At 36.1% G+C, this 25307-nt stretch overlaps 1 protein-coding gene across 2 annotated transcripts in view; it reads right to left on the reverse strand.

The window, feature by feature from the left end:
- RYK (receptor like tyrosine kinase) overlaps positions 1-25307 on the reverse strand; it is an 88589-nt gene that overhangs the window by 13466 nt on the left and 49816 nt on the right. Inside the window, exons 7-13 of one of the 2 annotated variants that reach the window (XM_017505724.2) lie at positions 21217-21317; positions 18396-18530; positions 15804-15890; positions 9917-9986; positions 4755-4887; positions 3079-3188; positions 2758-2917 (exon numbers count right to left, since the gene is read on the reverse strand). In XM_017505724.2, the coding sequence (XP_017361213.1) occupies positions 2758-2917; positions 3079-3188; positions 4755-4887; positions 9917-9986; positions 15804-15890; positions 18396-18530; positions 21217-21317 (796 nt within the window). The remainder of the gene's footprint in view (positions 1-2757; positions 2918-3078; positions 3189-4754; positions 4888-9916; positions 9987-15803; positions 15891-18395; positions 18531-21216; positions 21318-25307) is intronic. The other variant, XM_017505725.2, reaches the window with a different exon arrangement.

Raw genomic sequence — 25307 nt, forward strand, 5'->3', positions numbered from 1 at the left:
TTACATATTTGTATTGCTTTACTTAGTACATTTAACTTCTAGGCAACTAATGCTAGAAAGACATTTAATTCATCAAAGTTCTGGAAAAACAGGCCAGGACTAGTACCCCACTGCTCTATAAGCTGAACCCTGGGATTCAGTATCCAAGAGTCTGGTTGTATTTCCCTCATCCTGCCACCGACCTGCCACCATGCCTCACACTCTGGTTAGGAGAGGCTGTGGACAACATGAAACAGGTTGTCCTTCAGTGTTAGCTTCTGTGACTGCTCTGCGAAGCAGATCCCATCACTTCTTATAATCATTCATATTTACTTTGCTCATCTCACAAGTGTCAGACAAATTGTTTGAGAATAGTTTATCTTGAGTTAAAATAAAGTATTCTGAAAATATATACAATGGAAGGCCTTGATTTTAATTTAAAAAATTTAAAAATTATATAAGTAAGTTGCTCATTCATATTAACAGAACACGTTTTATCAAAATACTTGGTAGGTAAAAGGAGCGATATACCTGTATTAGTCCATTCGCACACTGCTATGAAGAAATACCCAAGACTGGGTAATTTATAAAGGAAAGGTTGAATTATTTCTGCTTTTCTGGGGAGGGCTCAGGAGACTTACAATCACAACAGAAGGCAAAGGAGAAGCTGGCACCTTCTTCACAGGGTGGCAGGATGGAGTGAGTGAAAGCAGGGGAAAAGCCAGACGCTTATAAAACCATCAGATCTCATGAGACTCATGAGAACAGCATGGGAAACTGCCCCCATGATCCAATTACCTCCACCCTTGGTCTTACCCTTGACACGTAGGGATTATGAAAATTACAATTCAAGATGAGATTTTGGGTGGGGACATAGCCAAACCATATCAATATCAAATAGCACATAGTTTCTAAAAAGGAAAAAAAAATTATTTAGTAGTTAAGAGTTAATAAGAGAATTTTTCTCCTTTCTCAAATTATTCTAAGGATTTTAAATTAGAATATCAGTTTTTCAGCATAGAAATCTTAGATAATTTCAGTTACTGACTGCAGTGAACTGGTAGCCCCAAAGATATGTCCATGTAGCCCCAAAGATACATCCATGTCCCAATCCCCAAAACTTGTAATTACCTTGCAGGACAGAATGTGTGATTAAGTTAAGGACCTTGAGGGGAAAAGTTTATTCTGATTATGTAGATGGGATTCTAAATCGTATGTATCTTTTTAAGAGGGAAGCAGAGAGAGTTTGAAAGACAAACCCAAGTGAAGGAGAACATGGTATGAACTTGGAACAGAGAGAAATGGAACCACAAGCCAAAGAATGCCAACAGCCACCAGGACCTGAAAGCGGCAAGGACTCCTTCTCCATGAGAACCTCTGGAGGGAGCCCAGCCTTGACTACACCTTGATTTCAGACATTTGGCCTCAGAAGGAAACCAAGAGAGACTCTATTTCTATTGTTTTCAGCCACTGAGGTTGTAGTAATTTGTTACAACAGCCTCAGAAATCTCATACACTGAGGAGAAGAGTATATACCAATTAATATAATTATCGTACAGTAATACACGATTAAAAAACTAATCCTTAAAACATATGCACTCTGAAACAAAAGCGTAGTCCTAAATTATAAATAAAATACAGAGACACAAGAAAAAATGATACAGTAAGCCCAATTCTTACAGTTGAAACTTAGAAGCAAATTATTCTATAGAATTTCACATGTAACACAGATTATCATTGAGTGAACATATGTGGTACCCTATAAGCAGAAGTTTTACCTAATCCCTAAATATTCAACAACAATAATAAAGTCTAACAGGCAAGAGATACAAAAATAAATTACACTTAGTCTTCCAAATAAGACTAAGAAGTGACAGAAATTTAAAATGGCTGTAAAATATCCACAAGTGAATGTGGCTTCTGAAACTATACATCACTAGGTATAAAGGACCCAACTATGATCTGGCTGAGTGGGCAGAACTACCCAGAAACTGACAACAGGAAGTGCATGATGTGGGGGATTATAAATTTTATGGGCCATAACACTTAGAAGAGGTCATCTGAATAAAAAAAACATCTTTATGATCTGGCAATGATTTGGTCTGTCTCTTAAATAAGGAAAGAAAAATAATGAAATTGCTGTAACCTCTCTGAGTCTCAAAATCCTCACCTTTAAAGCTGGGATACCACAGCCTACCTCCTGAAGTTAATAGTACTTCTGTTGCCAGGCATGGTGACTCATGCCTGTAACCTCAGCACTTTGGTAGGCCAAGTCAGGTGGATCACCAGAGGTCAGGAGTTCGAGACCAGCCTGGCCAACATGGTAAAACCCCGTCTCTACTAAAAATACAGAATTAACTGGGTGTGGTGGCACATGCCTGTAATCCCAGCTAGTTGGGAGCCTGAGGCCAGAGAATCACTTGAAACTGGGAGGCAGAGATTGCAGTGAGTTGAGATCGTGCCATTGCACTCCAGCCTGGGCTACAAGAGCAGAACTCCATCAAAAAAAAAAAACAAAACAACAACAACAAAAAACAGTGCTCCTGTCAGAGCAGTCATGTGAAGATGAAATGAGATTATACACAGTGTTGGCTTATGGTCTGGGCCACAACTCCTCTCCATAAACTGGTTGACTGGCAGCTAATTACACTTGCCTTCTGGATGAAAAATTTCAGGGAACAGCTAGTAGATTATTTTCAAAAGACAAAAATGGTTAAACATTTAAAAACAGAAAGCTGTTTCTCTATTATTTTTCTATCTGGGGGTCCCAGCACTTACCACATCACTAGCACTAGAGAACTCGTTATTAACCAGACTTTCAAGAGCCATCCAACGAACTGGCCTGTTTTCATTGTCCCCCAGACAGTGATAGTCCATGGGGAACAAGTCTCTGGAGAGGGCATTGTCTGTGATCTTAACTTGAAGTGTGTCATCAATCCTAAAAAGTAAAGACATGAACATCAAATGCAATCAGAGTATTAAAAAGTAGGGATCACCACCACCCTTAAATACAACACAAGACCCACTGTGACTCCCAGAGAACCCCAAATCCAGGAAGCACTCTCCATCAAGTGACAGTATCAAGCTCATGGCACCTACACACAGTTCCTAGCAGCCAGGTCTTTGTGGATGACTTCCCTTCTGGCCAAGTAGCTCATGCCACAGGCAATCTGAATAGCCATGTGTACCAGGTCTTGTTGAGAAATTGCCTGTGGTAACAAAAAAAAAAAGGACATGGTTTGCAAGTAGCACACACAGATGATGGCACTTTCTTATTTTATTCCACATTCCTACTACATCCAAAAATACTGCTTTAAACCTACACACATAATTTTTAAAAGACATTTCTTGACCAAGAGTATGTTCCCATATATCCCTACATTTATAACAACTATAGCCCTTATTCCTCTGTAATCTATCATTTACTTCTCTGTCTCCTTTCATCTGTTAGATGTATCTCCCCAATATCCAGCACATACAGCAGCTGCTCAGTAAATCTATTCAGTGAATACTGAGTTCTCAAGGTAATACTTCAAATGTCTATTATTCAATAATCTTCTTTTTTTCTCAAAACAGTAGTCTGTATTAGGAGATTCTCTCCTTAGGATCATTTTCAAATGAGCACAAGTGTAAGCCAGGTGCAGTGCCTCATGCCCGTAATCCCAGCACTTTGGGAGGCTGAGGTGGGAGGATCACTTGAGCCCAGGAGGGAGCTTGAGACCAACCTGGACAACATACGGAGGCCCTGTCTCTACAAAAAAAAAAATTACTTTTTGAAAAATTAGCAGATATGGTGGCATGTTCCTGTGGTCCCAGCTACTCAGGAGGCTGAGGTGGGAGGATTGCTTAAGCATGGGAGATTGAAGCTGCAGTGAGCTGTGATCACACAACCGCCCTCCACCCTTGGTGACTGAGATCCAGTGTAACAAAACAAAAAAAAACAAAGTGTAAGTCTCCAGCTCTTTCTGCTGATAAGCTCTTCTAGGTGTGTGCCAGTACTCTGGGCTAAGGAATATAATCCTTCTCTAGGTAATGCAGACGGGCCACAACCTCTGACCACTTGTTGAGAATCCCAGCTTTAGTCTTGTCAATTTACAAAGCATATTATACATATTAAGTCAAATACTCAATGCAGCCTTTGAACTCATCTTCTCCTGGCAACTATAGTAAGTATATTATGATACATCCTAAAGCAACTTAATGAGGCTACCAGATACAGCAGACAGCAAAATACCCACTACACTTTACTACCCCTACCATCATAATATACTTGGTATCTGACCTTTGCTTCAGTTATATACACAAGCACAAAAGAGAAAAACTCTTAGATGACTGCCATCTTACAGCCAAGCATATTAACAATATATCCAATTACCGCCCACAATCTAGACCTCCAGTTATCACCAGCCTTTGGTACAGAATTAACCAAATGGCTCTAGAAAATCTGTTTCCATTCCTAAGAGGAAAATCTAGGGCAAGTACCCTTAGTTATCAGGAAAACACCTGAGATGTCATTACAAAGGGTTTGATTATGAGTAAGTACACAATGAAAATACAAGGAAAACTTCAGCATCAGCACAGTGTAAGCCTCAAGGCGGGAACATAAGCTAACATCTTCCTTTAAACCAACAAGTTATAAATATCTTGTGGTTCATTTTGAGGTTCTTTTTTGTAGGCCTTTAAACAGTTTATATTTAGGAATGTTAATAGCTACTTTCAAAGACGTTATCAGAAACTACTGGTAAATAATTGGTATTTGGGCAAATTTTTCTCACCTGTGGATTATTGGCCTCCACTAACTTGCACTGCCGTAAAAACAATTTAAGATTCCCCCAATTCATGTAAGGCAATATCACCATGGGCTTTTCTCCTTCTTCTATGCACACATGAGTAATAGGAAGAAGATTTCTATAAAATAACAAAAAGTTGGGAGAAAGACAAAGGAATCCAAAATGTTAGGGGCTTATTTCTAATAAAAATGAAGATAATCTAAAACAAAACAAAATCCCCCAAATACTTAAAAACATGATTACCATTAAAAATGTAAAATTATAAGTGCTCTATATTTTAAACCAGACTTAAGTTTCCCCATATAGGCACATTCTTGGTAAGGAAAAGTCAAACTCAAAGTTGCTTCTCGTGGGCTGCATTTTCTGAAGGCACACTCTAACCACATTATATCTTTACTCCAAAGGGCAATTAATCAGAGACATCTAAAAAATGACTTGCCCATGAGTGTATTATGATAATAATATTCCACTCCATTATCACACACGGAAAAAAAAAAAAAAAAAAAAACAATCCAGACTACACAACAGAAAAAAAAAAAAAAAAAAAGCCCAATCCAGACTGTGGTCAAGAATAGGATCATCATAAAGGTCTCTAAAAGGCTGAAGCTGCCGCAAAACCAAAAAGTTCTTAGCTGGTCACACTGGATTTAGAATCCGATTTTTGAATCCTAGATTTACTAATTACTATGAGTGTGACCATCTGTCTCCTGGCTTTGGCTTCCATACTTATAACATAGGGACCCCACCAACCATAAAAAGTTACTATAATATGCAAAATGAAACAAACCAAGCATGTGGTGGACAATCCTCTTCCTATTTTAATTTCTATGCCATACATACATACATTTCATCCTATTATCTAATAACAACACCTCCTCCACTGACATCTGGAAATAACTGTTCGTTTTTCCCAAGGTTATGTAACTTTTTACATAATTATATCATTTTCCCCACTAAGTTAAAAATTGCTAGAAGACAAAAACTAAGGTAAACTCAATTTTTACACCCAACACTTCGTATTCTATGCTATATATAAAACAAACATTTAATAACAAATAACAGAAACAAGTAGCCTTTAAACATTCCTACTCCTTAACTTAGCAAATTTTGCTTCTAAGGATGTTTAATAAGGAAATACATTAAACATAAAAAAGCTAGTTAATGAAAAAGGATAGTTAATGTAATATTAGTAGTAAAGAGTACCAAACAGCTCAAATGTTCAAAAGTAATGCAAGAATAACAATATGAAAGTATCAGTAAAACCTTGTAAGTAAGATACAAAATTCATGTTTGCAAGGTAATTATAAAAATGGAGAAAAATAATAATAAAGGCCTGCACAGAAATATGCAGAGTTGAGTTGTCTTTGTGAGACTATAATTTCAACCTTGTTTCCTGTATTTCCTAAAAATTGTCTCAATTGAGCATGTATGACTTTTTAAACCCCAGTTATAAAACTGTGGCACAATCACCAGTGCACAAGTGGCAAAGCTATACACTCCCTTCATATTTGCAGGAGTTACTAACCTAGAAAGCACTAATCCTGAGGAAGTGGGAAAATGAGGACTTAGAGATCAGCAAACCTGTAAGAAGCAACCTCTCTACAAGTGACAACAACTAGGAATTCTACTTTATATGCAAGGAAACCCATGCTGGGAGATAAAGTTTAGGTAACCTGCCAAGGACAAAGGCAAGTACATGGAGAAAAAAATCAGATCTTCATCCGATTCAACACCTTTTGCATTCCCTTGGACCACCAGACTTTCTCTCCCAGAGGAGCATGGGAGATCGCATGGGAGATTACAGAGCCTTCTTTCCACCAGCTCCCGTGAACACTAACATGACTACAGGTTCACACTTAGGATTAACTTGGGCATACTATGATTTCAGGGTAAAAACTGTTGCCCAATCTCTAACCCACCAAAGATTATTTGTTTCTTTTTTTGTGACTAAATTCATTTAGCAGAGTTAAATATTTTATCCATTAGGTTGGCTGGATGAGGTCAGATCTTTTATTCCACCACCACAAGATTAAAAATCCACTGGAGAGGTAACACACTTCATGAAAATTTTTCAAAGTACAAATGGCTGCTTTTCATTCTGCCCATTTTGTAACAGAAAGGAGAATAAAGAGGAAAGTCCAGATCTCTAAGCAGAGTGAATGAAAGCAAGAGGAGGTGTTATAGAGAAGAAAGAAGGCAGAGGAAGGGTAGGTTCTCTGGGGCTTAACACAAGAACTGCCTCTAATTCTCAGTCTTGTTGAGGGCACTTACAGAGGGAGAGCTGTGAGGCATTTGGCATAAGAAGTGCTCACCATTGGGCATCCTTGGGCCAATGAAAGGGCCAAACTACAAGCAGAAATAGCTCAAGAGTACTTTGATATGAAGTACTTCCAGTGAAATTAAAGTAGGTTGATGTATTTTATTTATACAGCTATTTTAACTTATAATAAAATTATTTTTATAAAATCCAGTGGGAAAATGTGTGAAAAGAAATAATTTCAAAATGCTTTAAAAGACTTAACACTTGTACAATCCTTAACCGTGAAATGTTAAAATATGAAGCAAACATGCTGTATTGTATACCACAGCCAGCTAAAAAGGTAAAATCTGAAAACAGGTGTCTTTTCCAGCGAATGTATTGAGTTTGCTTGATAATTTCTGTAATATGATCTCTGAAAATCATTTCATTTATATTCTTTCTGCCTAGCACAGTTCCAAGTGCAAAATGGGTACTGAATGCATTAGAATAAAAGAATGAACAAACAAATATATACATATAGCTATGAACAGTCTACAGATATCAGGGATCAAACTGAAATGTGTGCTAGGCCCTGGTCACCTTAAAAATTAGATGAACTGGCCAGGCACGGTGGCTCATGCCTGTAATCCCAGCACTTTGGGAGGCCAAGGCAGGCAGATCACCTGAGGTTGGGAGTTCAAGACCAGCCTGACCAAAATGGAGAAACCCCATCTCTACTAAAAATACAAAATTAGCCAGGCATGGTGGCACATGTTTGTAATCCCAGCTCCTCGGGAAGCCAAGGCAGGAGAATCACTTGAACCTGAACCTGGGAGGCAGGGGTTATGGTGAGCTGAGATCACACCATTGAACTCCAGCCTGGACAACAAGAGTGAAACTCCAACTCAAACAAACAAACAAACAAAAAGATGAACTGCTACAGTGAATGGAAAGAATAATATACTTTCTACGTATTGACAATGTTTTGTTCATTGTAACTGGGAGTCCTGCTATCACCTCATAGAAGGAAGAACAATTAAGCATAATCAAACAACCTATCTTTACAAGACTTTCATCAAGCACTGAATGCCCAGTATCAAATAACCCCAATTTAGAATGTCCTGTCATTCCATTCCCTAAGGACCCCCTGAGACTGCTAATTCATCCTGGTGGGATGCTGCAAAACCTTACAACCTAAAACTGCATGAGACACAATGCTGCAAATGCTTCCTCAGAGCATTTTTCAGCCAAGGCATCTTTAGGGCTACAGTGGATATAAAACTGTTTCTTGGGAAAATCCTGGCTTTGTCTACATTTATCCCTGCTACTCACCTCTGTGCTGAAGTGATGCAAACCTTTCACTGCGGTAAGAATATTGGCTAGGTACCTAAGTAATAGGTTAACATTATATATTAGGATTAAACACCTTTGGCTCTTCTCCCTAGTCAGTGTAATAGACCATTAAGCACTTTCAACACTGCCATAAAGGACAATATTCCAACTGTTTCTTCCCCTTCTGCTACTAAGATTATCAACTTATAGCATTTCCTTCACCCTTGGTTGCCTAGAAGCTAAGAGCTGTTTTATGTTTAATCACAGTAAAAGTATTTGTTCCCCTTACTGCTGGCTCATTTGTTTTCTTTTCTACCACCCCAATACCAAAAAACTCAGTTTCATTTTCATTACCATTGTATTGATCTCACTGTGTTTCCTTCTTTTTAGGTCCTCAAATTCTTCTGAATATGAACCAAAATATAACCAAACTCAAAACTACGGCTCTGGGGAGTCACCTTAGTTTTCAACAAAACTCAAGGAACTGTCTAAAGTATACAGAAACTAAAGTATATTTTTTCAGAAACCCATAAACATCTTTCAACAGGGATGACCACAGTTCTATTTTTAAACATATGTGATCAAATTTTAGGTAGGCATACAAATTATGTTGCCTCTGTATAGTGCTTTAAAAAAAAGTTTGCTCTAATATTGATACTGTCACACATTATGATGTTATATTTAAGCTGCTTCTGGCTCTAAAAGGTAAAATTTTTTGTTATAGCTGTGTGAACAGGACAAATACCAAGCTTTTAAAAAAGTCTTCATACAGAACTGTAAGCATTTTTAAAAAGTCATACTATGCCATAATGATTGTATACCAGAAATTGATTAAATAAAATGTGGTACATCCATTCAATGGATTACTATGTAGCCTTTTTAAATGATGACATGGATTTACATTACAGACATCAAAAGTCAGATACATTGTTTTGTTAAATTAAGAAGCATGTTAACTTTGTCAAAGACAACAGTGGTATTATGATTATAAAGAAAAGTATCTTTTTTTTTTTTTAATACATGCTGGACATGCACTAAAAGTATTGAGGTGTCTAATTTACTATAAAATATTTCTGCACACAAATATACAGATACATATATCCAGAGATATAAATCTCTAGATAAAGATGGATAATACATAAACAAACACAACACAGAAAATATGGCAAAATGTTAACTATCACTGCATCTAGAAGGTAGATTTATTCATGTTTATTATACTTTGAGGTCCTATATATTCAAAAATCTCACAACAAATATTTTTAACATATGTATACCGGCATCCTATTTTTTAAAGGGAAGTATGCATATAAATAAGTATAAACTGTTTCTGGAAAGATTAGCTAGATTAGCTATGATTATCCAGATGTGGGCTTACATACTACTCTTTGTTTTCTTTCTTGGGTTTGTAAGTGTTGTGCAATAAGAATGCATTTCACTTTTATATTCAGAAAAAAAAAATAAGTTATTCTACAAAGCTTGCAATTCAGAAGTCATCACAATGTTCTGCAAATAAAAATGTGGCATCAAGTGTTGCCATGCTCAACATTGAAATGCCAGTGGTTTCTCCTCTCACCTGTGATGAAGACCTCGCAGCTTACAACTTTCAGTGAGCATCATTGTCACCTGAATTTCAGAAGCTTGATCTATATAAAGAAAAAAACTATCTTGAATAATAATACTAAATATATATGGCATTAAAATTTTCTATTAGTAAATAATTACCTTGAACTATAAGGTAGGAAAATTCTACTGCAGTCCCATTAAATAGGTCAACTTTCCCAGAAATTTTAACATCAAAATTAGAAATGCAATTAAGTTTCCATAAACAAAGCAGAAATGCAATAAATCTATAACACATAAGGCATATATACTGCTTACTTCCTTTTTTACTATTTAAATAGCTCATATAAATCAATAAGGAAAAAATTTGAAAAAGAGGTGGAGGATATAAACACACAGTTTACTGAGAAAATAAAAAACAAATAAGATTACAAAACAACTTATAGCCTCAGTCCTAAGGAAAGAAATGCAAATTAAACCAGTAGATGCCATTTCCCCTGTCAAATTGAGACATAAAAATATCCACTACCTACTATTAAGAGTTTGGGCAAGAGTATGAGAAAACAGGTTCATCAATAGTACCTTGAGTAGATGGAGAAAGGAACATGTAACAAAATTTTTAAATGCAGATACACCTTGCATCATCAATCCCACTGCTAAGAGTCTCTGTTACAGATATAGTCACAAAAGCTCATCTATGTATAATGTAACAAGAGCACTGTTCAATAATGGCAAAAAACTCAACCACTAAAGTACCCATTAACAGCGAACTCATTAAATTGACACACTGGAGTACTATCTGGCTACTTTTAGAAAATGAGACAGGTACTGACAGGAAGATCTCTAAAGTATATTAAATTTTAAAAACAAGATACAACTTGTGTTTTCATATCTTAATATTTCTTACATATTAAGGAATTGTTTACATATGATGGCTGCTTTTCAAGATGAGAGAATTTACATTTCGTACCTTTCTGTTCTGTTTATACGTTCTAACCTAACAAACATTACAAGCATAAAATGACTACAAAAGTTATGATTGGAGTTTACAGCGTATTCTGTTGCTTTCTTCTTTTTACTTCTCTGTGGTTAAAAACAAACAAAAAGAACTAATAATACATGAGTAAAAATTAGTTAACTTTCATATGATAACCAAAATTAGAATTAAGCCACTTTAGTTTTTTAGTTTCTGAACTCATGGTTTTTGGTCAAAAGTAGCAAAACAGAACTACAACGAACTTTTACGTCAATGTTTTCTGAAACAAAAACATAATGCAATTTACCAATATCTTTAAGTCTACACCTCCAAAGGAATTTTTAAGCCTTCAAATATTTGCACAAATCCACAAGGATTCCTCATCATATAAGGACCATAACCTTAACAGTATAAAGGAATTTCTCCATGGCTTGAAAAGAATATTTCTATTATAAAATTGAAAATTCAGCCAGGTGCAGTGGTTCACACCTGTAATAACACCACTTTGGGAGGCTGAAGCAGGAGGGTCACTTAAAGCCAGGAGTTTCAGAGCAGCCTGAGCAACACAGTGGACTCTATCTCTACCAAAAAAAAAGTTGTTTTTAATTAGCTGGGCATGGTGGTGTACACTAGTGGTCCCAGCCACTCAGGGGGCTGAGGCTGGAGGATTGCTTGAGCCAAGGAGGTCAAGGTTGCAGTGAGCCATGACTGCACCACTGCACTCCTGCCTGGGCAACAGAATAAGACCCTGCCTCTCAATGTAATAAAAATAAACAAATAAGAAGTGAGTTTGAATTTTAAAAAATAGTTTTTAAATGTTGAAACAAACATAATAGTATATTCTTAAAAACACTTTCAAAGAAACCCATAACAAATTTTTACATCAGTAGTAAGAACAGTAATAATAATTTGTAAAGCTCAGGCAGGCAACATGGTAAAACCCCATCTCTACAAGACAGACAGACAGACAGACGGGTGTGGTGCCCAGCTACTCGGGAAGCTGAGGTTAAGTGGATTGCTTGAGCCAAGGAGGTTGAGGCTGCAGTGTGCTATGATTGCACCACTGCACACCGGCCTGGGTGACAGAGTGAGACCCTGTCTATAAATTAATTAAATAATAATTTATAAAGCTTCAGACCAATGTAATAAGAGGAAGAAAGATATGTAAAAGACTGGCAAAGCCAAGATTCATATTGTAGACTCACCTAGGAAAATGATGAACCAACAATAAAACCCAGTCCACTGAATTCAGATACTATGATTGTCACATTCGGTCCTTAAATGTGGAACTATCAAAGCTGAGAAATCTCAAAAGTCATTTATTTCCACATCTACCCATTGGAATCTCACTCCTGCTTCACTTCCATTACTTGCTACTTAGTGTCCCCTTTCCAAGTGACTTTTCTTAGTTAAGACTTTTGTAGGAATGTAAAATGGGTAGACAAAAAGCCAAGGATCTAAAACATTTGGTACTTCTTTGGAAAAGATGCTTCATATCAATGTCTGCTAGAATAAACTCTAAGTGTCTAAAAACTGCTTAAAACTTGGGATTTTTTAATAAATGGCAGAATGTGAGTTTACAGTATTCCTCTTTCTATAACCTAAATAACTTCTAATGAAATTATGGGCAGGACTACTGGGGGCTAGTAGGATCTTTTCAGGACTGAAAGCTAGTAATAGTTGGAAGTCCTCGCCCAGTTAAAAAGACTTTACCATTCCCTGAACTGGTAAGGAGATCCAAGTACAACAAATGGTAATTTCAGGATGTGTCATTTTGTACATACTTTTTTCAAGTTTTTAATTTTGATAAGCATGTTCTATTAAAACAAAGGACACTTGAACTGAATGATGATCTAAGAATACTCAATTAAAGATAAAATAACTTTATCCAGTTAGTAAGAAAAACTCATTTTGCTGGATTCCTTTCCCAGTCTCATCCTAGTCTTTTAATTTTACATAATAAAAGGTCTATCTTCAAGATGTACACATGTGAAAGGGATACTATTAAATATATTCTAAAAGTTACAACAATGCACAAAATGATTTTTAAAAACAAACGCTTACTTACAAAACTATAAAAATGTAGTAGCTATAATAAAGAAAATAAGAGCTTAATACCAATAACCCCATACTGATCCGTTTATTTTATGGAATTCAATTCCACTACATTTACTGTGCAAGATTTGGGTTGCCAATTTCAATCTCTGGAAATTCATACTGGAATATCTATGAAGTCTCTCTATAAAATTATGAATAGTTTTAAAAGGCAAACTCCAATTTTCTGCTTATGCCTAAAGGCAAAGGTCAGTGCTTTCTAAAAAACCTTTTTTTTTTTTTTTTTTTTTTTTTTTTTTTTTTTTTTTTTTTTTTTTTTTTTTTTTTTTTTTTTTTTTTTTTTTTTGTATTTTATGCTACACTTCTAATTGTGCGACATGTAACAAAGTATATAGATTTGTGAAAGACCTTGGTCAGCTCTATGTGGCTACAACTAAAACCATGAAATCAGCATTCCAAAATAATCAATCTCAGAGACAGTCATGTGGTGTGCTTACTCTAACAAATTTGAGGCAAGTATCCTGGTCAATGCACAAAGTATCCGTCTGTCCCCCATGTGGGCTCACTGTGCTTTCTCTTATTTCCACACAGCTCAGAGAGAATATAATTACAGTGGTAATTATAGAGAATATAATTATAGAGAATATAATTACAGTGGTAAGCACAGAAACAAACAGTGACTACTAGTCAAGCATATACAGAAAGAAAAGTTTTATCTCGTGAAACAGTCCAAGTATCCTCACTGTGTTTTCTTATCACTATTATTTCCTTTTATCCCTTCCTCCAACCCTAAATCAACCCAATTTTGTTTGAAAACCTCCTTCCTTAATTCAGAACAAGTCAATATTAGCCCAGTTCCACACAGTCTATAGAACACTTACAAACCCTAGAAGAAATATTTGAATTAAGGAGTTTCCTTTAAAAAAAATAAGAAAAGAATAACAAAAGACCATTGTTGAATAACCTTATGGTTCAAATTTTACATTTACAAAAAGTAATATAGAAACTCTCCTTCAAAACTAGTTAGAAAACCTACTGGGACCTAACTTATACTTGATCTTGGCCAAAAGGATAAGAAGGGATGGACCTAACGTAGATATTACCCTTTAAAAGTGTTTTTGTGGCTTGCAAGGGGTGAATGAATAAAATAAATATAGAATGATATAGTAAGTTAAACCATTTGTTTAGAAAAGATTAAAGAGGTGTGTGAGTATAGATGCAGTATTTGTAGCAGCCTTAAACAAGCAATTCTGCTCAATTAAAAGCAATTCCAAAGATTTTTTGTTAGATTGGCAGAACTCAACTTTTTACAAACAATAAACAGAAACCCTTCATACTTTCTATGTATTCCTTTAAGTAAATTTAGAAACAGTTCTTATAAATTAACTTCATAAACTGTGTAAAATTTTATTGCTTTCTATTCATAAAATTGAATTTAATTTTCCCTTCAGTTTCTGAAGGGAAAGTGCTAAATTTGTTTTTCTGAAATTATTACCTTGTCTTCTCAATGTATATCAGACCTGGCAGACATTAAGTATCCTACAAATTATCACATTTTTCTTTCTCTTTAAATGAGCAAATAAGACTTATCTCAGAATTATTATTATCATTTAAAAAAATTAAGACAGGATCTTGCTCTGTTACCCAGGCTGGAGTGCAGTGGCATGATCAGGGGTCACTGCAGCCTTGAACTCCTGGGCTCAAGTAATCCTCCTGCCTCAGCCTCCTAAATAGCTGAGTCTACAGGCACATGCTACCACACCCAGCTAATTTTTTTTTTTTTTTGTAGAGACAGAGGTCTGGCTATATTGCCCAGGGTGATCTTGAACTTCTGGGTTCAAGCAATCCTCCTGTCTTAGCCTCCCAAAGCTTTAGGATTACAATTGTGAGCCACTGCATCCAGCCCTTAATTCAGAATTATTTAAGCTTTTACAAATATCTGTTGTAAATGATTAAAATTCTAATATTTTTTAAAGTCTTGCTAATCTACCAGTAACAGGAAATAAGCCATATGCCTGCATAAATAACACTATAGTATCTCAATAGAGAATCTTTAATTAAATAACTTTTATAGATCAATAAATTAAAAAGTAGGTGTCACATTTCAAACGCTGGCCCAAAAGAAGAATATGTGAAAACAGGTATTCTGTTCATGACAATATAAATCAATGCTATCTTTTAGAGGACAATCTAACAGTATCTATTAAATTTTTTTTTTAAAGACAGAGTCTCACTGTCGCCAAGGCTGGTGTGCAGTGGCATGATCTTGGCTCACTGCAAGCTCCACCTCCCAGGCGCAATTCTTGCGCCTCAGCCTTCCAAGTAGCTGGATTACAGGCGCAAGGCACCACACCTGGCTAATTTTTGTATTTTTAGCAGAGATGGGGTTTTACCATGCTGGCCAGGCTGGTCTCGAATTCCTGAACTCAGGTGCTATCTGTCCACCCTGGCCTCCCAAAGTGCTGGGATTATAGAATTGAGCCACTGCACCTGGCCTTTATTAAAATTTTAAATGTACGCACGCTTAGGCCAGCAATTCCAACTATGGCTATATGTGTAAAAGTACACCAACATTAGATATAGTAACAACGAAATCAAGTGGATGCAGTTTGACATGCAATTAAATGAGTAATATCTAACAACTGTCTCATGTCTTAATTTAGCAGACTTCCGTTTTTCTATACCTCATGAGAAGAACCCAAATTTCCCAAAAAATTAGGCTTATACAAGCTAAATTTTTTTGAAAGCTAATAACATGTACTGATTTAAAAGGTGTGGCACACACTGGAAAACTGAGACACAATTTTGCTGGCAAGAGCCACCTAAGACAGAAGAGCATCATGGAAATACTACGGAAAAAAACTCCTACCTTTAACTGTTTTGACAAATGCTTGTTTTTCTTTATTTGGATCTTTTTCATCTATTAAAATCCCATGGAAAATACGTCCAAAAGTACCTAAAAGGAAAAGTAATAATTAATGAGATCATATGATAACCTTCATAAAATTACAGTACAAAACTTTCTGGTACAATATAAAACAAAAATAACAAGGGCATATGTGATCAACAACATTACTCTAGCCCTACAGTAAAAAGACCCAAATCTTTGGTTTTTTTGTAACTGTTACACATCTTAACTTGCTTTTAGAAACACTGTATCTAAACTAAGTATATGAAAAATTTTCTGAATTATACTAAATAAACTAATGATGTAGCCAGGAGCACTGGAGCTCAGTAATGATGTATCCACAATGGCATTTATGAGTTTCTAGGCTTAGCCTCAGAGCAATGACAAAAAGACAAAAATGAACTTTCCTCTCTGCTGCAGAGCTTTAAAAAGCAGCTTCAAGGGAAGGCCAAGGGGTACAGGGTTTGGATCCAGACAGTCCTGGGTTCCGATCCTTCTACCACTCACTCCTCAGAAGGTCTCAGACAAGCCAATTAGACTTCAGTGCACTAGTAAAATGTGTTCCTAAAATCCATCCAGATTTTATTAGTTATTTTGTAATTGCCCATAAAAAGCTCCCAAACAAGATGATCATTGAAAATGAATCTCATTTTACTCTTTCTCACTAGAAAATTGTTTACTTTCCTTCTTTCCCAATTTAAAAGATAAGCCTGCAAATAGTTTAATTTTGCTGCAGATAGCAAGCATACAAATAGGCTTGCTCTAATGCCTTTCACTCTATGAGGTGGAGTTGTTGGTACCCATCTATCAGGTCTCACTGTGTCCTAGAGAGAGAGGAACTTTTACGCTCGAGGCAGAAAAGGCTTTGGATAATCTTTATTTAAGACATTTTGCTTGAAGCTGAGTGAGTATCTTCAAACACTTGAGTCAATACATAGAGCTACAAACCCTGACCTGTCTTCCTCAACAAAGGTTTTCCCTTCTCTCTCCACCCAAGTTCACCCTGACTGAGCATCTTAACTCTCTGGCATTGTGGCACTGCAAAATCTTGTCTCCTCTTCCCAGTACCTAGTGCCATTTAAAAACATTACTCCCAAACATAGATTTACATACGCTTAAAAACAATGGATGTAAGGAACATATACAAAAATATATATGTACACATTAGTTTACCACAATGTTAAAGCAATTCATATTCCTACCAGCAATGTAAAAGAGCATGTGTTTCCCCATATCTGTCAACCTAGAAATTATCTTTTTACTTTTTCACAATCTAATGTAAAAAAAAAAATAGCATGTAACTGTTGTTTTATTTGCATTTATCAGATTTCCAGTGAACCTGACCTGATTAAACGTTAATCAGCCACCATATTTTCTTTTCTGAAATCAAAAGAATTTTAAAATAAACCACTATGGGCCTGAAAAGACCAAAAAAGAAAAACCCTACCTGGTTCAGAATTCCTTCTTCTCAAATCATACCACTACGATAGACTGCCTATTCTATCCCACTCAGAGACCAAAAGAAACTGCAAATATAACATTATTAATTGATCTCTTTTTTTTTTATTATTATTCTTTAGGAAATGCTACCTGGTCTACTTACTCTCTTCAGATTGCAAACAGATCTGCAAACCAGTTATGCTTAGAAAACAGACAACTATAACAAGTGGCAATCATGCATTGAAAAACATACCAGAAAATATGCTTCCATTAATTACCATATGCTAATGGGGACAGTTTAAGTCCCTGACTTAGCTGTGATTCACGTAAATGCGTCCCAACCACCAAAGGAGGACTCAGGTATCCAAAGCATTCCAAATTCAATTATGGTGGGGGTAAAAAGTAACCTATTTAACAAGATGAAGAGCTCAGTGCAGTATTTTATAATTAATTTCTGTCCTCTTCTTTCAGCATCTCCCTTATCAACACCCTCAAACTCAAAAAAGGAAAGCAAGGCCCAGTGAGAGGGGAAGGGAAGAGTAGTAACACCTGGAAAACACTATTATGTGTTAGTTTATTTACTGTACCTAATTTCATCTAGTCTTTATAACTAGTCTAAGAGCCGACAACGCAGTCCAAATTTATAGAAGAGGAAACTGGAGATTGAGAACATCATATGATTTCTCCAAAGTCACACAGAGAATAAAATGTGGGATTAGAACTTAGGACCAAAACCATAGCCTATGTCTATTCCTTCTGCTACAATCCCCATGCTATCTGACACAGAGGAAACAACTTAGAATATTTCAAAGACACCTGCCAGATAGTGATCATTTTAAATAAAAACTAAACAGAGAATATATGTTAAACATAGCAAACACTAATATACATGCCTTAATATACTTGAAAATCAAGAACTGCACCAAAGTTGTACAAGGCACATTAAAGTATAATAAGAAAATAAAAATCATTTTTATAAAAGAAAAATCGTACACTGCTTCCTATCCTTATCTTAGACACAAAATGAGATGAAACTTCTTAAATTTCTGAAAAAAGTGTTTATAGTGGTAACAATAAATCATACTTAAAAACTGACTTTGAGATAATAAATACCTTCTTGGAGTACATCTTTTAGAGTTACCCTCTCCCTGGATATTGCTATATCCTTCACCTTGGCTTTGGCCTCCAAAAGAGTGACACTTCTCAAGTCGTTCTTCTCTATCCGCAAGGTAGGATAACCTGAGGAGCCAACAAAGCCAAACCAAGCAATATAAATACCCTTATTATGGTACTGGGGTCAGCTAGTTCAGTTAGAACTTCAGGACGCAAGTCACAGGAATGAGTGCAAGAATCATAAAAGGAAACAGGCATATATATATAAACTAGGAGAGTTGTTTGAAGGCCACAATAAATGTTAAAGAAATGTCTTCTCACCCACCACAATACTACTCCAAAATGTTAAAATTCTGAGCTGCAACAAGAAATCCTAAAAATAGTATTACCATGACCACCACTTCAATTGCCTTTTAGCCAAATGAAACAAGCTTTGACCAGTGGAATTTCATTTAATCTCTCTTATGGACAGTTTTTCTCTCAAAAGATTTTCTGATATAGTCTCATAACAAACCAACTTTTCAAAAAGATTTTTTCAAAGATCTCTTCATTTGAAAAGTTTTGTTTGAACAAACAAAAAGTTTCTAACAAAAGTTATTTTGTTTGAAAAAGATTTTCTTTTTCAAACCTTTTTCAAACAAAATACATAATGTAATTATTCTGGTATTACCACATCCTAGTAAAACCACTGTGAGATTCAAATTTATTAAGTTCCCTTAATTCCCATTCATTCTTAATACAATGACAGCAAAAACAGAATTTACAGCCAAAAATTAGTTTTCACTTCAAGAAAAAAAATGTTAGAATAAAAGGAAAATCTGGTGTTAGCAAGTAGAAGTTGGAATGGCATCTCTAATGATTTATTAGCTTTAGCAGATATTGGGAAGAAACCTCCTCCTCCAAAATTAGTGGGCTTATGCAATGATTATCAATGGTTACAAGGAGAGCCACATGAAAGGTTTTGGGCAACTTATAATAGATGCAGGCTGACAACACCTAAAACTGATCGGCAGCAATTTGACTATGATATGTCTAGGTGTGTGAGTACACATGAATGTTTATGTTTAACTCTACCTGGAGTTCTATCAGCTGCTTGGATCTGTGGTCTGTTGTGTTCCGTTATCTTAGAAAATTCTTGGCTAGTATGCCTTCAAATATTTTTTCTTCCTCTTTTTCTATTTATGAACAAATACATTTCTATTGACCTTTAAAACAAGTGTTTGTTTTTAGCACATATAGGTAAGTAAATTATCTAGCTCCTTAAGGTAATGGGCACAATTACAAACAAGTAAATTTCTTATTGATGGCAACTACAATTTTTAAAAGACAAATAAATGTATTTCCTTTGACTTTTCTTAGAAAATGTTTTAGCATACATAACAACAATTATCTACCTCTTTGAGGTCACGTGTAACAATTAAGAATCCATTCTAATGAGCAAAGATTGCTATCTAAACATTAAAAGCAATGATGTGCCTCTTCTGAGTAGTTTAAACTACTTTCACATTGATCATATTTCCTAAAAAGCATATATTTCTTTCTTCAATAGAGGGAATGGTAGCTGCTATTATTTCGCTTAAATTTCATTTACTCTAGAATGCCTTCTCCCCTCCTTTTTTCTTGCCACTGTCTTATTGAAGAAACTGACTCAGCTACCCTGGAAAATGTTTGGCATCTACTTCTTCCAGTAGTATTTCCTATCAACTGTAAGTCAGGTCTAGAACCTTGATTAGATCCAGGTTAAATTGTAGGGGGTGCAGTAGGGAGACACAAGAATACTTCATGAATGGTACATCACATCCTTGGGTACGAAATACCTAGGTCCCCTACTTTTAGTAATGCTGGGTTCATCAGTGGATTCAGGTAGTGAAAGCCTGATCCCTCAATGGCAAAGTTTCCCATTTTCCTTTTAATCATTGATGATCTTTTTCTGAATCAACTATTTTATCAAGAGTTGCACATGTGATTTTCTAATTATATCATTCCTTTCACATTTGTTAGCTGAGAATCATCTGTAAAGAAATATTTCCGCTCAACCACCAGCACCATCTGGTTACCCTGAAATACAGTTCATGTAGCCAGTTGGTAGAGTAAGGTATTCACTGGAGCCTTAGTCACCTCTCATAATGAACAATTTTGTTAAATAAGGAATTATTACAAATTTGTGGAATTTTACACATTTTAATTCATTATAGTCATTATTCATTTTGATGATCAAATGGTCCCAACTTTAGCTAGCGAGAGCTCTTCAAGTCTTAGCTACTTCCTTGATCTGACTTAGCAACATGTCCCAGATTTATCTTGTTTACTTCCTGACCCAGACTTGGAATCAGCCATTTCTCCAAAAAATCCTGGTTTTTTTTTTTTCATGACAGGTACTGAAAAACCACAATAGGGCACTGGGTACGGGAAAGATATTCTTAATCTTATTTTACTAAAGAATAAATGCCAGTCCAAAAAAGGAAATCAGATCTGACATTCTATATTCTCCAGTGGTACTTCCTATTGTGACTGAAAAACAATGTAAAGTCTTTACCATGGCCCATAAGACCATCAAACAATTCCTTATAATCTAAAGTCTCTAGGAAATCTCCCCAAAGCAACACCAATTCTAGCAATTAAATTTCATTTTCAATACCTCGATTTTAGAATGTTTCATTCAATGTTCTAGAAAGCAAAAGTTGAAGAGCATACCTCATTTTGCATCCTTTAGATACTATTTACACAACATGTCCCGCAAGTACACTAACCATTCCAGGACCACTGGCAAACAGCATAGACAACTTTAGTAAACTGGCTTTAGAATTAAATTAACTCTTACTGGTGATAGGAGTTGCATTGTTGGGTGTGTCAGCTCTCAGATACTGAGTCGTCTGGGTGGATGGCTGAGACAGCCCTTGAGAACTACTGCTGGCACTAATGCTGCAAACAATTTTTGAAAGAAATATTTAACAAGTCAGTTTCAATGAGAAATTTCCTCTTTCCATACATACAAAATGCACACGGCCATTATAACCAGCCTAAAATCCTGATGGAGATCATAATAATCATGATATTCCATACTGAAATTTTAACTCATAATATAGAGCTCTATTTTTTCTTTCATTTCTATCTCCAAAATCACTAAGCAAGTTCATCTTATCAAAATTATTGAGAAATGCAGGTACTAGTGCTCAGACACATCAGAGAATTGTCCTAAACCTCACACAAATATATGTTAGGGAACATATGGATCATCTCTCAAAAAAAGAGCTCATGCCATTCAATTAGATTGCTTTTTAGAAAAGAAGAAGAAAGACGGGCCTCTTTCAATGATGGCCCAATATCAAATGGCCTACAGGTAAGGGAGGAGCAAACCAAATGTGCCAACATGCTCAAAACTTAGAAAAAGAGTATTGGCTGGGTGTGGTGGATCACACCTGGATTCCCAGCACTTGGGAGGCCCAGGTAGGCAGATCACCAGAAGTCAGGAGTTTGACACCAGTCTGGCTTACATGGCAAAACCCCATCTCTACTAAAAATACAAAATTAGCCAGGTATGGTGGCTCATGCCTGTAGTCCCAGTTACTCGAGAGGCTGTGGTAGCAGAATCGCTTGAATCTGGGTGGCAGAGGTTGCAGTGAGTCAAGATCATGGCACTGCACTCCAGCCTGGGCAGAGTGAGACTCTGCCTCAGGAAAAAAAAAAAAAAAAAAAAGGAGTATCAGGAATATCAAATTTGGTTCAAGTGTGTTTAATCACGATACATTTGCTGCTTCTGCTTTCCCAATCCCTCCTTTTTATGTAACTTCTGGGAAATCTCTAGTACTTGAAACATTACACCGTATTTTTTAAATAATACAGGAGACTCAAAAGATGATAGGTTCAAATAATTGTAAACCATGTGTTCAAGATTACTATAAATGAATGCTGCTCAAACATGTAGTTTGTCTTTTCAGTGGGGAGAAATCTTGTCTCTTGGGCACATTTCAGTCTCACTGTCTTAGTTCTTATAATTTTGCAGCAGTGGAGATGTGAAACATAGAAATTTAGCATGAAGAGTGAAACCAGATGGCAGGATAGGTCCTTCAATGCCTCTTTTAGCTACACAAACAACACTGCCCAATCAGTCTCCAACTTTCCTTAATATGCAAAATATTTTAACTGACCACTCTCCACGTAATAGTTCTGTATTTTCAAATACTGGTCATTTTTTAAAATACATAATAAAGCTAGGTGTAATGTCAAGCCTGCACCTAACTACAGCTAATAACTACAGCTGTTTGGAAAGCTGAGGTAGGCAAATCACTTGAGCCCAGGAGTTTAAGGTCAACCTGGGCAACACAGTGAAACCCTGTCTCTGAAACAAAACATACATACACATACACACATACACACACACATACATACACACACACACACACACACACACACACACACACACACACAATGACAAAGGGCTGCTATGTAATCTCTAACATTTATGTATGAATGTGTATTTTATTAATTTCAAGAGCCTATACACACATCTGAAAAATATAAATATATAACATCCAGGGAATGAGGACTGTAAGTCCTTATGTAGCCTTTCTATGGCTTACAATACAACATACTATTATCTGCTATTATAATCAAAACACTTGTAGAAAGTCATAGCAAAAATTAAGATAGGAATGTCCTGCAATAAACATTTGAAGAGTACATACAGTACGCCAAGTCATTCTGTTCAGCACAACCATGGATCTCAAGATACATGTTTGCCTAATGAAATGGCCATGCCTTCCCCGAAGACATCCATCATTTTAGATTATCTATTAGACTGGTGCAAAAGTAATTGCAAATTGTGGTCTTTACCATTGCTTTTAATGCAATTAAAACTGCAATTACTGCACCAACCTAATACTACTTCTTGTGATGCTGCAGTTAGCCCTGTTTCCCAGCAACTCTGTGAAGATACTTTGCAACTCAAAGAGAAAATAGTAAAGATTCATTAGGCTATCATCTGGTCAGAGTGCTGGAAGAGCTTCAGAGGCTTGATGTGATTCCAGAATTGATCTAAGGGAGTTTATAATGCAGTGGGTATAGGTCAATACAGAAAAAGACAAAGAGCATAAACCTTGAAGTCAGAACTGCCAGTACCATCGATTACTAGCTGTATGGCCTAGGACAAATTATTTAATCCTCTGGAACCTCAAACTCCCTGTGGACAGAATGTGCATAATACTATCCTCTGATAAGACTGCTAAAACAATTACATGAAAAATAAATAAGAACAGCATTTAGAATAATGCCTTAAATTATTATTACTAATTTATAGTATACTACCATACTTATATTAATTATGTGAATATTATGCATCCTCAGTCCTTATAACAAAAAGAACATGGCTCTGTTTTACAGCTGAGTACCACTCAAGGATTAGACAGATAACAAATAACAAGGATCAGACAGATAACAAAGTTGTTAGAAGTCCAGAATTCAAAAATGGGGAAGGAAGAGAAGCATTACCATCCTCAAAAGGGAACGAAATATAGGAAATAAATGGGATTGAGATAATCTACCTCACGGGATTTTTGTGAGGCTGAAATAGCATGAGATATGTGAAAATACTACTTAAATATTATCTGCAGCCAACTTCACTAAGTGCACAGACCCATTTCTCTCCACTAACTGAACAGTAGGTGGCACTCTTGTGCTACTTCAGAATTTGTGAAAAGCCTGTAGGCACACAAAGGTGTTACAGGGACACCTATGTCCATTTTTCATTCCCTCAACAGATATTAAGTGGGTCCCTAAAATAAGCAAAGCACTATGCTAAGTGGTCAGAACAAATTTTTTTTCTGGAATCTAAGACTTACTGTTATGGAAGAAGCAAGACCTACCCCTGGCATCCATTGAAGTCAACATCTACACAGCTATATCACAAGAGGTAGAAAATGAGATTAAAATGTACATTTACTAGCACTTAACAGTTTATAACCAGTCTAAATAAATTATCTCGTTTGATTTTCAAAAGCAAGTAAAATTATATATGGAGATATTACCCTGTTTAAGAATGAAGTCAGAACTTTGGCAAAGATCATAATTTTCCTTCAAAACACTTACTACAATTTGTATTTTCTATTTTTCTCTGTAACTCCACTTCATCTATTCACTCCACAAATATTTATTAAGTATCTACTACAGGTCAGGTACTGTGCTGGTGCTTGAGACAGAGCAGTGAATGCAATAGACAAAGATTATGACCCCTACATTCCAGCAGGGATTTTTGTTTAATGTCTGTCCCACCCAAACAGACTATAAACTCAACAAAGGCAGAACAAGTGCCTGTTTATTCACCTCTCTTTCCCCAGCACTTAAGCCAGTGCCTGGCACAGTAAGCCCCAAGTGGGCCAAAGTGAGTACTCAATTAACACTGAGTCAATCAATGAACAGAAAACCACACTTCCCTTGAACAGAAAACAAATCAGACAGAATGGTCGTTTTTGACACAAACTGTTGATAGACATTGAAAAAAGCAAAGAATGATTAGTGTATAACAAAATGGTTTTTTGCCTCCCTGTATTAATTCTTCATTCAACAAATAGTTACTGAGTATCTTACTATGTGTCAGACACTGTTAGGCATTAGATATAGAATCAAAGATAAATAAAGGGCAACTTTGTCACCAGTAATGGTAAGGGTGGTGGGATTAAGGAAAATGAAGTGAAACATGAAGATGCTGCCAAATAACAAGTGCAAGCACCCCACAGAAGAGGAATAAACTTTCCCATAGTCACAACCCAACAGGGAAAGACTACAGTACAGGCACACTGCAGACCAACCCCTCTGCAGGACTTCAGGGTGAATGTAAAGAGAAGCTCTGCCTATCCAGGACAGACTCACCTGGCATAACACAGAGACCGAAAAGATCAATCTGCAGTGTTAGCAGAG

This window comes from Cebus imitator, unplaced genomic scaffold (genome assembly GCF_001604975.1).
Source record: "Cebus imitator isolate Cc_AM_T3 unplaced genomic scaffold, Cebus_imitator-1.0 Scaffold340, whole genome shotgun sequence".
NCBI lineage: Eukaryota > Metazoa > Chordata > Mammalia > Primates > Cebidae > Cebus > Cebus imitator.